At 38.5% G+C, this 14,655-nt stretch overlaps 1 protein-coding gene across 7 annotated transcripts in view; it reads right to left on the reverse strand.

Moving 5' to 3' along the window:
• Nucleotides 1–14,655, reverse strand: part of MTM1 (myotubularin 1) — a 41,425-nt gene that overhangs the window by 4,570 nt on the left and 22,200 nt on the right. For all 7 annotated transcript variants that reach the window (XM_071442510.1, XM_071442506.1, XM_071442507.1 and 4 more), the window contains 8 exons: nucleotides 13,210–13,293; nucleotides 11,933–12,082; nucleotides 9,952–10,140; nucleotides 6,722–6,907; nucleotides 5,491–5,697; nucleotides 1,485–1,577; nucleotides 536–649; nucleotides 43–219 (listed from right to left, as the gene is read on the reverse strand). In XM_071442510.1, the coding sequence (XP_071298611.1) occupies nucleotides 43–219; nucleotides 536–649; nucleotides 1,485–1,577; nucleotides 5,491–5,697; nucleotides 6,722–6,907; nucleotides 9,952–10,140; nucleotides 11,933–12,082; nucleotides 13,210–13,293 (1,200 nt within the window). The remainder of the gene's footprint in view (nucleotides 1–42; nucleotides 220–535; nucleotides 650–1,484; nucleotides 1,578–5,490; nucleotides 5,698–6,721; nucleotides 6,908–9,951; nucleotides 10,141–11,932; nucleotides 12,083–13,209; nucleotides 13,294–14,655) is intronic.

The following is a 14,655-nucleotide window of genomic DNA, read 5'->3' on the forward strand; positions in this document are numbered from 1 at the left end:
TGTCTAAGAGCATTTTTAGTACGTTATAGAGAATTTACTTACTTGTTGCCGAATCCTGGGGTTCCACCTGATGTAGTAATTAACCCAGAGCTCTAAATGGCGCATGCTGGCTACAGGGTAGAGTGCTCGATTTAGCTCTTTACTATAAAAAGCATTGGTGTATTTAGATTTGTCACTGTTTATCAAAGACCATAAGGACAACGTTCTCTCAGTCACTTTCTAAAATGAAATCAAAATAAGAACAGTAAATATATGCATAAAATCAAGAAATCCATCATAGAAGCCATTGTTACATTCCAAAATGAGCACACTTCTGGTTTACTTAGAAGCATAATACATTACTGTATTATAAAGATTCCAAAGCCAGTGCTTGACAAGAATTTTAGTGACTGCATGGCACTATTCTATAAGAAAAAAAGCCAGTTCAAAATCACTGTCTGCAAGGGCTCTAACCAAATACAATACAACCAAAAAACCTTGCAATCACCTACAGTAAAGACACCAATGCAATGACACAATCATTGGTTTGACCAACCTCTTTTTCTCTGAGGAACTCGCTGTTATACAGGAAAGTGCCAAAGCGGCAGCTGTACAAGTGATCCAGGATTGCAATCAGGAACTGCTCATTGAATTCAAAGGCCGTAGGAAACTAAAACCAGGAAAGACAAACTCATTGTTTACATGGAAAATGCAGGGGGATATGCACATGCCCTGGTTAAAAGGCTGAAGGTAGAGTTTAGAAGTGCGGATACATCTGCAAATAATTTTTAAGATAATACTTTCATATACTTTATAGCAGACTAAGTGTTCCAATGACACAAGGTGTTCCACTTTCTCAAACTAGTCACTGAAAAATCTCTTCTCAAAATGTTCTAGCTACCTTTAATTTATAAAAAGAATAAAGTACAGAATGGTTACACATGCTTTTACTAGCAAGACAAGAGTAAGATCTCTTCAGTGCATTCTTGCAGTCCAGCACCACACAGGAAAATAAAGGTCCTGATCCTTAGTCCTAAGTGGACTAAGTTCACTGCTTTGTTTCATTACTTACTGACATTACAATGTTTAAATCACAGCACTCAAAAGCTCCCTAGCTTCGTTTTTAAGCATAGATAAAACAGGTGTCCCTGCAGTTCAAGGGACAGCTTCACAAAATGATCAAACAAAACAACAGACCCCATTAAGACAGTTGGGTGCAATTCCTGTAAAAGCTTTCTGCCAGGTATGAAACATCCCTCAGAATGTGTCTGAGAATCCCATATCCAGGAACACCAGCCATGCCTGCACAGCCAGTGCCATGTCCAGCAACATAACCACAGCCTGTATATCACTTTCAAAAAAGTAAACACACTCTTTTTTACTACAGGTCAGAGCAGAGGGGTATACTGTCCTCTTCAAATACTTTTTTCAAAACAATAAAGATGTAGGGTTTTAGTTCAGTAATCTCTTCACACTGTTACCTTCTGAAGAACAACACCACATACCTGTTTAGACATCTGCCACACACAATCAATAAACTGGAGAAAGATGGGTGATCTGTCAGTATCAGCATGATTTTTATCACCGTGGCCTATTCTCTGAAATGAAGCAAAGCAGCCTCCTGTTAACTGAAACATGCTATTTTATGGCAACAGACATGGTTTCTTATTTTGTACTAGAATGTTAATTCTTTTGCAATAAAGCAACCCACTGTTAAAATTTCAAAATTAGTTACTGCACCAAGGAGGAGAGATTCAGATACAGAAACCCTGCAAAGCTGTTCCAAAGATATCTGAAATAAATTCCAAAATGATAACTGGTCCTGTTATAAAAACCTGTTGATTTTTAGACAAGCAGAACTGTGGAAGCATCCATTACTCAAATAATCAAGACATATTCTGAACTACATTTACATGGTAAGTCTGTCAAAAGCCAAGGTGCGTACTTTGTCTTCCTTTTTATTTTAAGCCACTGCAGGACCAAATTATCCACACATAATCTTCTCCTTCTCCTCCATACTTGAACTTTAATATTCACCCTGAGATAGTAGGCAAACATGAACAAGATCAAAAAAACATTCATGTTCTTGACACAAAATTAACAGATTGTTTAAGTTTGGGTGAGCCCCTTATTCTGAGGTGCCCAAAGTAACAACCAAAGGAATTTGCCCCACAGACAAAAAGTAGATTTGGTAAAAGCTGTTTTACTTCCTTTTTGCATTTGATAGCTGAGAACAGGTAAGAGATTCAGGGAAAAAGAGTTTCTTTTCATTCCATAATTCTGTTTGAATGTACTTGCTGGAGGAGACAAAAGAAAGGCAGGTATGTTGGCCTGAGATGTTGTCTATCTGCCTGTAAAATAGCAAGCTTAATGCCTCAAGGACATGAAAAATCATGAGAGCAGTACACTACTCTGTACAATGGCTTCCAAGACAGTTTAAAATAATAGAATTGAATGGGAGGAAATAGAGGGAGATGAGGAATTGCAGCTGAACTCAGTCAACAGTAACAAATGACTAGAAAAGGGCTATAAAGAAGAAAACAAAATTGGCTTCCTTGCTCTTCAGTTTTCATGGTTTGAAATACTCAATATCCATTAAGAATCATATATGTGTGTAGTAAGGAGTGAAAGTCTGTCCACTTCCACTATCGTTAGCAGTTTCAGGATGTCTGACTATTTGCCATCTATAATTTTGTCTCATATTTGAATGCATAATTAGAATTAAATTCCACATAAGCAAATTTATCATCTGGAGAGTGCACTAAATTCAGCACACATAGAAAAGTTGGGGTAGGGAATTCCTTTTCAACAAGGAAACTTATTGCTCACCTCATTTGATATAAAATATGGTGAGAAACTCTTAAGTAGTCTACTATTTGGTTATTTGATATTAAATAATCCACATTGCAACCCTGGTATCATAAAAACACAAAGCTTGCACCAACCCAGACAATGTAAGTAATGCTCTACTCTTCAACTCCCTCCTAAAGGAAAATGAAACAGCAGTTTCAGAGATGAGGTTCAGGAGCTGCTCTAACTGCACTGTCTAGTTCCCACTATTCAATGTCACAATTCTATCACATGATTACCCAGCTAAAAAGGAGTATGAATTATTATAATATTTTCTGCTTGCATTATAATTTTTTAATCATAGAATAGTGAAGGTTGGAAAAGCCCTTTGAGATCATGGGGTCCAACTGTTAACCCAGAACTCAAGTCCACCACTAAGCCATGTCCCCAAGCAACACATCACAGGTCTTAAATCTGTCCAGGGATGGTGACTCCACCACTTCTACAGAACACTCCAGAAAAGATTGACTTTCACTATAAGCTAAATAACCCATCAAATAAAAATTTACAGTACTCTCAGATTACAGCAGATGGCTAAAGAGTGGCTTCAACCGTTTCCAAAGATTGCTACTTGACTGAGCAACTTGGGAAAATAGCAGTTTAAGCAAAAGCAACTACTTAAATCACTCTTATTGCTGCTACATTGTCAGACATGAACCAATGGACTGAGTGAATCATCTGGAAGGGATGCCAAGTCCTGCCTCATTATTTGGAAAAAACATCTGTTGAAGGAGAACAAAATCCTTTGATTATCCAACTAAAATGAATGGTTTAACAAAAAGAAACATAGATTATTTGAATTTATTAATAATGATGAAGAACACACAGATCTCTTTTTAAGCTCTGTGGTAAACCATAACACATGTTTTTGACTTCAAGTGCCCTAGTTATACCATCTAATTTTATCTGCATCCTGACTCTTAACTTTCTGAAGTACAAAATAAAACGTGAGAATAAAAAGTCAAGCCACTGGCTTCACATTTTCCTGTGGCTGTACCAAGACAGAATACTTAAAGGTTTATAGAACATATCACTGCTAAAAGACCACAAGTAAGTACACAAAAAACCAGACTACTCCCAACTCCCAAAATACAAACCTCCTAAGCCTCAAAGCACCTTTTGAATGTCAGGTCAGAAACTGCCACAGCCTACAAGCACATGTAAATGGTGATTTATGCTGAGTAGCTATACATGGATTTCCAAAGGACTACAACACTCCTACATGTTTGCAAATGTAAAACAGGCATGAAACACACAGGTAGGTATATTTTTCCATTTCTTGATTTTTTCTAGATTGCCTATTTTCTGAATTTTAGCAATATTAATATCTTTAGAATAGTCCACTAGGGACAAAATATCCATGCAAGTAACTCCTAGTGAAGTTGTAGAAACTTCACACTGTGAATTACAAGGTTCAGCTCCAACAAGCAACACTGTTGTAATGTTTATAGTAAGTAACAGCACAGTCTCCACGGCAACCTAATCTGCTCCTCCAGGTTCCTCATGTAGATTTCCTGGTTAAATGGTTAGCTGCCACATTTAGAAGAAGTTCCACTAAGACTTTGAAAAGTTTTCTAACACAAAAAAGGATGAACAGGGTCCCTTCCTACCCAGAATATTCTGTGAATTTTCTGTGAAAATTATTCACATACCCGTGAAATATTAAGGAAGCAACTCCTATGGAAGCAACTACTTGAACCTTCTTAGCTTCTAACCTTCTGCCCAGAAGACAACTGAACAGAAATTAAGCCAGCATTACCAATGTCAGCCTCTTGGGAGCTATTACAACAAGTTTAGAATATTTGGGAATCCGCATGCAAAATCTCTCTTAGAAGACACTGGTCAAACTCATTCATCTGCTCCTTGTGACAGTCAAAACACTCCAAAGAAAGAGTGATGGAGAACCTCATGTCCCAGCTTTATCTGATCTTCAGCTGAAGAATTTGAGAGGACACAATTTTTCTGCCTCCTTATTTTCTTTCTGCCTCTGTATTTTCTCAATAATCACAGTGACCCTAGCAATTCCATGTAGCCATGATATTTTCTGAAAAATCCTTTCCTTAGGATTTTTTCTCCTGAGAAGCTGAGAGGCCTCAGGAACAAAATGTAAACAATAATTATCTGCTGCTGTGGAATGCAACAGGTGCATCTGTGATTGGGCTCATGTGGTTGTTTCTAATTAATGGCCAATCACAGTCAGCTGGCTCAGACTCTCTGTCCGAGACACAAGCTTTTGTTATCATTCCATTCCTTTTCTATTCTTAGCCAGCCTTCTGATGAAATCCTTTCTTCTATTCTTTTAGTATAGTTTTAATATAATATATATCATAAAATAATAAATCAAGCCTTCTGAAACATGGAGTTAGATCCTTGTCTCTTCCCTCATCCTAAGACCCCTGCGAACACCATCACAATTCCATGCTTTTAAAAGGATGCAAAGGACAACATATGAGTTCTCAGAGAAAGAATAGCAAGAAAAATATTGATCAAACAGGTCCAAACCTAAAACTTCTGCTCAGTTTACCTGGAAATGTTTTAAATCCAAGTTCAAAAATAATGAAAGGAATTATCAAAACCCTGATGCAAAGCAAGCAGTTTAACACTGCAGCTTTTCAAAAAGTTAATACCGCACAGTCTTAGCAAATATCTTCTACTTCTTACCGATGCAAACTTGTGTCCAAAGCTGATCCACTCTTTCTGCACCAGAACTTCAAAGCCTTGGATGGTTCTGTAGTAGCTGTCCAGCATGAGCATGGCCAGGGAGGTGAGCTGAGCCGTGCGGTCCCAGCCGTCGCTGCAGTGAACCAGCACCGAGCTCCGGCCTGACGACACCTTGTCTGCCACCTGGATGGCTCCTGTCAGCACCAGCTGGCCAGAGCAACACACACCAAACAAAACACAGCTTAATTCTGCTCTAATTACAACTCTACGTGGATTTCTTTGTATCTGAAATAATGCTGTTTCCATTAAAAGACCTGAAAAGAGCAGTGTAGTTAATTGGAAAAGAATTTTCTAGATGATCAAGTGAATTTCTTGCATAAAAATAGAGAAACGGATTGGTTCCCTAATCCCTTAGTAAGATCAAATTCATCTCACAGCAAATTCTTAAAAAATGGAGCAGAAAACAGTAACCATGATAAACCAAAGAACATAAGCTTCTTTTTCAAAGAAAGAGGGGATTTACCTTAGGATATACTCTCTAAAAATTCAGTGTTATTTCATTTGACTCCTTTCTTTGAACTAAATGGCTGAATTATCTCAGTTGTTGGAAAAAGGAGCTTGCACCCTTCTAACATACTTATTTTTCAACTATTAAATTAAGATGAAAATTTTATCAAGTAGGATTCATTACATAATACTCTAATTACTTTTGCACAGCTGTGCATGAGGCAAAAGATCCAAAGGTCAACTAGTAAGAACACTGGTGAATTACCAGCTTAAGTATTTTATTTGTGCTACCAGATGAAAATTACAAAATTTACAAATAAATTTACAAGATTTATTTACAAAACTGTAATTCACAAAATAAAGTCACATACACACTGAAAACTAAAGTATTTACTAATATCTCACTATGACAGTCATTTGCAGGCCTGTATTGCAAGAAACCAAAATAAATCAGTTCTCATGCATGTAAAGCCAATCAGACTAAGAATGCAATAGACTCTGAACTTGAGGCATGCAACAAACACTCAGTTTTACCTGTTGCTTAGTTATGAGTCTCATAACATACTCTAAGATTAGTTGGCAAAAAAGCCAACACTCAGAGATGTTGTTTGTGTAGTCCAAGTAGTTTGACGTATTCTAGGACTATTTCAAAGCTTAGCAAAGAAAGCCAGTATGACATGACAGATTTGGACAAACATCTTTCAAACAACCAAGACAAAATTACCTTTATATGTTCTAACCAATGGGTTGATTCCAGACTTGACAACCAGTGTGATTCTTCCACATTAGGATAAACAATGTCCTTCAGCTTCTTCAAAGATTCCCGCATGACATGAATGTTATGAATGTCCAAGAAGGTAAGTTCTGCATTGGGATATGCATCTTCACCTTCATATCCTCCCCCAGTTGCCTACAAACAAGAGATCTGAAATTAACTTTAGTCATATATACACTCTTTTCAACAGAGCAAGAAAGGAATGAATGCCATTTGACATGGAAACAGACAAAAGTGATAAAATGTTTGGCCAAATAAATTTAAATTTAAGAGTTCAGTTAAGTATAAGATACCTTTAATTTAAAAATGATGTTCAAGAATCTTAGATCCTGTCTTTAAGAAGTAAATTAGCAACAACATTAAAGCTTACTTTAAACTTTCTAAAACTTCATTTTAGTGCTGAAGACTAAACACATATTTAGACTGTTAAGATATTAAAGAGTGAAAACTCTGCTCTGCTGCTACTCTTTCAAAACATTTCACCATCACCAATACAGAGGATGTGCCTGGTCACAAAAGGAAGCAGAAAACCCACACATATTTTAGGGCACAAAGCCACCAATGAGACTTTCTAAAGATAAACATGAAATTGTTTGGCTTGGAAAAGACCTTTAAGATCATTGAGTCCAACCATTAATCCACAGTGCCAAGCCCACCAGTAAACCACACCCCCAAGTGCCACATCTTTTGAATACTTCAAGGGACAGTGATTCAACCACTTCCCTGGACAGCCTTTCTAGAAATAAAATTTCCCTGATATCCAATTTAAACTTCTCCTGGTGCAACTTGAGGCCATTTACTCTTGCCCCATCACTTGTTACTCGGGAGAAGAGCCTGACCCCCACCTGGCTGCACCCTCCTCCTTTCAGGCAGCTGTATAAAGTGATAAGGTCCCTCCTGAGCCTCCTTTTCTTCAGACTAAACATCACCAGCTCCCTCAAGCTCAGAGTGCTGCAAAATTGCAGCATTTCCTGCAGACAGCAAAAACATGCCATAAAATTTGGATAAATATATTTTGCCTTTATATGCCATTGCGGCCACCAGCTATACATCAGACAAGAGCCTAAAGCTCAGTGTAGCCTTTCCCCATGAGTGCCACCAACACTGCTGTACAGCAGCACAGTATCTGTGTTCTATTCTATCTCTTTTCTCAGATGTGGGGTTATTACCAGAGCTGTCAGGCTCTGCAGTGAAAGAAGCAATGAGTGTATTTTTCTCGTTCCTTTGATTGTTATGAAGTCTTTGTGAGCAATGACTGTAATTTCAGCATCAGGGCTGCTGCAGCTCCTGACTGTCTTGACCTATGTACAAGAAACACAGCATTCCATGAGTAGCACAGCCCAAAATTTTGCTTAGACAAATCTTCACAGCTGCTCATAAAATATTTTCAGAGCTGATCAACACTGCTTTGCACTTTTTATGTCATTCTCCCTCAGACCCAGGAATGTACCCTACTGTGTCTACTGCTCTGATTGAGCATTTCACATTTAGATATATGAAGAATTAATTAAAATATGTACATACCAAGTTTGTCTATAAGACATTACCTAAACTTTTCTGCAGTTCTTGGACAAACTCAATTTTTTACCCCATTTTACCCCATTTCAAAGATGCAACTGACAATCTTTCCAAAAGGTAAATAGAATGATGACATGTTTTGTTCACCCATAAAAATTCAGTGTGCAAAGGATAATGGGATTTGTACAGTCAAATGCAAACAATTGAGGCAGACCCTCAAAATACAAACCATCAGGTTAAAACAGCCCCTAGGACAGAGTCTGTGAAAGAATGTGTGCTGTACACACAAACATAGTATCAAAGCTTAACAAACTACATTCTGTATTATAGAGAAGGCTGTACAGGTACAAATAGGGCTGTACACCTAACTTGCACAGAGCAAACTGCCAGTATTATTGTCCCCCTTGAATTACTATTGTTATTCGTGAAAGCAACTTAACATTTGTTACACATAAACCTCTTAGATGCAAACAAGTTTTACCATTTCATATTCCTTTCAGCACAAACACTGAAGAGGACTCATTTCACTAAACTGGTGTTTGCTTTGTTCCACAGGACTATTCGGAAGCTGGAATTCCTTCTCTCCAGATAAGAACACTTGTACTTTCACTCAGGTCTCAAACACTCCTGAGCTCAGCTGAAGCTCTTTGCTGTGCAGACACACACCTTCACTAGTAAGCACTGAAGAGTATGTCCCTTCATGTGTGTTTGCTAAGGGACTATCCCCAGGTGTGGCACATTCTCTTATGACAAAAGCATTAAACTTGGGTCCTTCACCTAACATGGTTTTTGCATATAAAGATAGAGCACATCCATGTCTACTGTGCTCCATGCCAAAAACAACACTGATACAGTGTACTGGCATTATCTGAGCTTGCCTAAACAGTCTAATCCTCAACACAGCTGAAGGGGAAGCAGAGGAGAAAGCAACTCACAGGCATACCTTTTCTTCCTGACAGGTTAGAGGAGATGATTTTTCACTATCTGTTCCAGCCTGGGCTAGTATGATTCTGATCCCATTTAGGTTTTGACCATAAAGAAACAGTTACCTTACCCAATGAAAACACTGTTTCTGTACTTACCAACTGCAAGCACCCGGGGAAGAACAACAGGTACGAAGGTATCCAAGATCATACCCATACTACTTTACACTGCAAACACTCAAATTAACTTATTTATCACTTTCTCTTTATTTGATGGATGCCAGGATAGGTCTGAAGTAGACCATGTAACAGTTAGGAAGACCCAAACAAAGGATGCCTGTCAGTGGGCTTGGCTTTACGCACACATCCTTTCTAGAAAGCAATTCTCCCAGAGCATCTGCAGGATGCACAGAGGTGGCCTGTCATTCCAACAGGGGACATGCTCTATAGACCAGTGCAGAGTGGAGTCATGCCCAACTTCAGTCCCATGCTAAAATCTGTGCTTGGCTGAGAACAGACACAGTAAAGCATGTCTGGAAATTCACATATGGTCCTGAAACTCTGCATAGGGACCTACTTTAGACACTCATGTCCTTTCATGGCCTTGAGGCACAGTAGTTGATTATGTAAATTTATCTACATTAAGATTACTACTATTCCCCAAAACCTCCTCACAGAAAACTGCAAAGTCTTCTCCTCACTCTCTTCAAAACCAGGACATGAGAAGCATCTGTTTACCTTGTTTGCAACAGCATTGACATTGGGCCTTGCATCATAGATGGTGAGTTTGGAGATCTGCCCGTTGGCCTCCCTGATGATATCGAGGTACCTTTCATCATCCTTGTTCCGCTTGCCGCTCATTCCCACCAGGGGCTGACTGCAGCGCATGATGACAGCTTGGGTCTCTGGGTGAATCCACGAGAGAACCTGGCCACATGGCAGCCAAGGAAACTCATTTTAGTAACAAAATCATAGCTTAAAGCTATATTCTTTAAAATAGACACTGAAAATTAACACCTTTCTTTTTATTTCTCCAGAATACCATCCCTTGACATCTCAACTGCTTCTAGTCTTATAAGATTTAATAATAATCTTCCAAAGAGTTCTCCTACATATTTAATGCATACTGAAATCATGCTTACCTATATAATCCAAAGTATTTTAATATTTTCCTACAAGTCTTAGGTTACACAAATATTCTTAAAAGTAAACTAGTAACAAACACAGGAATCTCTGCTGAAATTAAAATCAACCCAGGAAAATGAACTGATTGTAGAAATGGTGACTAAGATGCTCCAATTCTACAAGAACAACTTTTCCCCTTTTTGGATAAGGAAGGGAAGTTGAACTTTCTTGCAGTATCTTGAATGATTTCTCTTCTCTTTAAAGCACATTTTGTTCCTCAGCCCTCTTTACAAAGAGAAGGCACTGGAGCGAAGCACATGCTGTCTTTGTTGTTCTGAGCCAGAGAGGACTTGCCACAAAAGACAGTGAGCTGCCCAGGGAACAGATGCAGTGCCAGAGATTAAAGATAAGCAAGAAACCCAAGAAGCAGGCAAAAAAATGCAATTTCATTGTTGAAAAATATTAAGAAACAGTATTCTCACCCACTCCACAGGTTGTGGGTTACAGAGTAAAAGAAGATCAGAGTTCAAACAAAAAACCCTCCAAAATCCAACCCTCAGAAACTGTTCATTCCTGAGGTGTAGATCAGAAACAAGACCTGGCAGGGGGGAGAAGGGGTGAGGATAAGCGGCTATTTCTTGACAAGAATGAAATTACTATTTAAAATTACTATTTTAATAAAATTACTATTACCAAGGTAATTACTCACTGTACAGGCATACCAAAAGGCCTGTCATGAATTTTGAGGTGACAGGGATGGCACCATTAGGTTATTAGAACTATATGCATAGGCTATACATTACACATATGTATTCTATACACATTACATGTTATACAGATATGTGTGTATATATAGTAAATTTTTAATTATAGACCTAGTCTGTCAGTAAATACCATATCTGATAAATATCTGTCATATTGAGCTGTGCATCTGTTTGAAACAGATTTGAAGCAGCTTTCTGATACTGTCTAAGAATCCAGCACATCTTCCAAGTTTGCCAAAGGGAAATACCAGTTAAAACAAGTATTAGGATAGAAATTATATTTTCTATGGCACTATAAAGAGCTGATATACAAAAATTCTCTCACCTCATAGAATTTTCATTACAGCAACTCAAGAAGTCAAATGGGTTTCTCTTATTCTACAGATTAAAAAGCCCAAGAATTCACTAAAGAGACTTTGCATGAGGTCCTATTTTAGGACTGACCAGTGGAACTATGTATAAACGCCATGTGGTTTGCTTGCAGAACAACATTTGTGATTACTTTTTATGGGCATTCAGCAATAGTAACCAGTGCATATGGCAGTAAGGCTCCTTCCTCATCAAGGGAAACTGCACTGCTGGCCACTGTTACTGGGCAAGTCAAGTTAAAACCAATGAAGCTGTCATGGGTGACGGGGGAAAACGGAAATGTGGTTTGACCAAGATACCAGTTTCAAGCAGTGAAAACCACCAGCCAATCAAAACTGTTTTGCCACAACCACTTCCAAAAAAAAAACCAGCATCCTCTGCGTCATGTTCAGCAAGAAGTTGTCTGGATGTAACCTAAAACTAGCTACACTTTCAGGAAAGTTCCACCAGCCAATACCCACCGGGATTCTATTTCGGGACCTAAAGGCAGCAACCTTCTTGAGATCCTCATCTGTGGCGTTGTAGGGCACGACCAGGAGCGATGGGTACGTGTCACACAGCCCGTAGTGCTCGTTGATGAAGGTCACCCGCCACCGCTCGCTGGGCAGCCCCTGAAACACAACATGGAGTTAGCCCATGTGGTTTTGGCTGAACAAGTAGTAAGTCTGCTTCTGAATTTTACATGACATTATGGCCACACAGCAACAATTTAACTAAGTACCATGTCAAAGGAATAGAAGCAAAAAAAGATTACCAGCTCATTGCAGATGGATTCACAGCCTTAAACAGCTGCAGAGCCATCTCATACCCTTATGCACACAATTCTAGCCTTATAGCAACTTCAAAACAATGACTGAAACTAGGAGATGTATTTCTTTAACTGTGGGATTGAGGAAAGAAAATTACCTTCTCTCCTTGCCTAAAGCTTTGCTTTCCACCTTGCCTGGTGAAGAGAGACAGTGGAGGAGAAAGTTGCACTATAACCTTTCTTGCCTGTAGCCTGGTACTGCCATCAGGTTAAAAGTAAGATTCAGGGTAACTTTCTTACAGAGAAAGAACATCTCCTAGTTGCACTCTGACCAGTAAGGCATTTCCAGGAGAAATACTGCTAAGTCCTCCACACATGCACAGTGGGGTTTGTATAGGTGTTTGTATTTTACCTTTTTTGGGCCTTAGGCTTCTAACCATGAACCAAAAAAACTACAGAGGGTAAAAAAATTAAGGAAGTTCTTATTGTTTGCTATTTATTTTTTTGTCATACTTTAGTTATCTAATAGACATTTTAAAATGAAATATCATCCTCTTTCATTGATATTTTTCCAAGATCACATAAAGAGCAAGGAAGAATACTCATAGACATCTATAATTTCTGTAAAGCAATGCTGTTTCTAAAACAAGCTGGATTTTTTTCCCCACTTCATTTTGGGAAGAAGAACAAATCCAATCTATGTTTAGGACACTACAGTTACATATTTGGCACATTCTCCCCACCTGTGCTCACTAAGCAGTGGCACATTGGAAGAGGCATCAATAACTTCCTTCAGAGCAAAGATTACCTTCCTGTGACATTCTAGTGTTTTTTTAAAGGCTCAAGTGTTTTATTTCTTTCCTTTACTTTTCTTCAAGTTGCAATTCCATCCTCTCCCAACAGCTGATAAGAGAAATGTACAAACAGCAATTCCTCTATGCAAGCTGGGAAATGTGAAAGCACCAGGCAATGGCAACTGTAATAACTCACCTGTCTCCTGTATTCAGACATTGGGTTGTACACCATCCACCCATTTTCAGGAAACTTTTCTTCATTTACAAAGGCAAAAAAAGGCTGTAAGATATACAAGAAGCTTCTTACACCAAACTCTGACTGCAAATGGCAAATATGAGGGCTCATCATCAGTTCTACCCCAATGTTCACAAGCATAAAATAGGGCTGACTGCTCTGTGATAGCCCCATTCTCTCCCTTTATATCTGGTATGTGAAAGACTATGGAGCAAAGAAGTAACAAAAAATACAGATCTGGTAATGAAAATAATGAAAATATCACAACAGTTACCAGGTAACAAAAAAAAAAAAAAAAGAAGAAATTATAAAGGCTAGCTGGTTGGATTTTTTTCTTTCTTACTGTCAGGAGATTGAAATGTTTTAGAATTGTTTATTTCCCATATTTTTCACATTATCACTAAATAAACCACTGTCTTCTCACCAAATTTCTCCAATAGGCACAGCTTCAATTACAACATACAACATTAGATGGTAAATTCAAAGTGGAAAAAGGTTTTAATTGCTATTCATTGCCATTAGGAAGCAGCTGCCCTTCTGCATCCTCTCCCCAACTGATATTTACTAAGAGAAATCCCAATTACTGTAAAACTCCATGAAAATGAAAAAGTTGCCATTGAAAATGGAACTGTTAGCTGCTTACATTACTTACTTTTTACTTGCTTTATTGCTTGCTCTCACAATTCATTTATACAGCAGAGCAGCCTCACTGAGCATTCCAGCAAGTTCCTCATACCTTTCATCTTCCTTCTCCTTCCAACAAATTCCAAGTGGGCTGTATTACCTAACTAACCCCCTTCTCCTCCCTTGGTTTGTTTTATAGTTTAGGATGAAAGCAAGAGGAATGTTTATATTGAGAAAATTGATTTTGGTGGCCGACAAACTCTTCAGATACTAAAAGCAGCAAGAAACAAAGTTGTTTCAAACAAACAAACAAAAACAAAACAAAAAAAAAAAAAAACAAACCCAAAGAAAAAAAAAGAAAAAAAGAAAACACAAAAGAGAATGTGTTGTCCTGAGCTAACTGAGCGACAGCACACAGAGCAGAAACAGTGCAGAGCCCATCATAGCCCATCTGTAACAAAACAGCTGAAAGTCCCTGAGCTATTCAAAAACCTTAGAAGGGGAAACCGAACACTAAACTGAACATCCCACACATGCAGAAAACCCAGTCAGCAAGAAAAAAACCTTGTGGTCTAAGGTGCTGTGATTCCACCTACAAAGGTCCAGAGTGAAGGGAATTCTTCAAACCTGCACCACCCCCACCCCTCCAAGAGGAGGCTTTGACCCTTAGGAAGGCTCTGAGCAATCCTGCTCAGCCCAACAAGTTACACTGCTTTAAACACTCAACAGCTCATATCAAAACACAAAACTGAATCCCCCTCAGAAGGAGAAGGTTTCTTCTCA

This window comes from Agelaius tricolor, unplaced genomic scaffold (assembly GCF_023055355.1).
Source record: "Agelaius tricolor isolate 1412-34295 unplaced genomic scaffold, bAgeTri1.0.p SCAF_17, whole genome shotgun sequence".
Lineage (NCBI taxonomy): Eukaryota > Metazoa > Chordata > Aves > Passeriformes > Icteridae > Agelaius > Agelaius tricolor.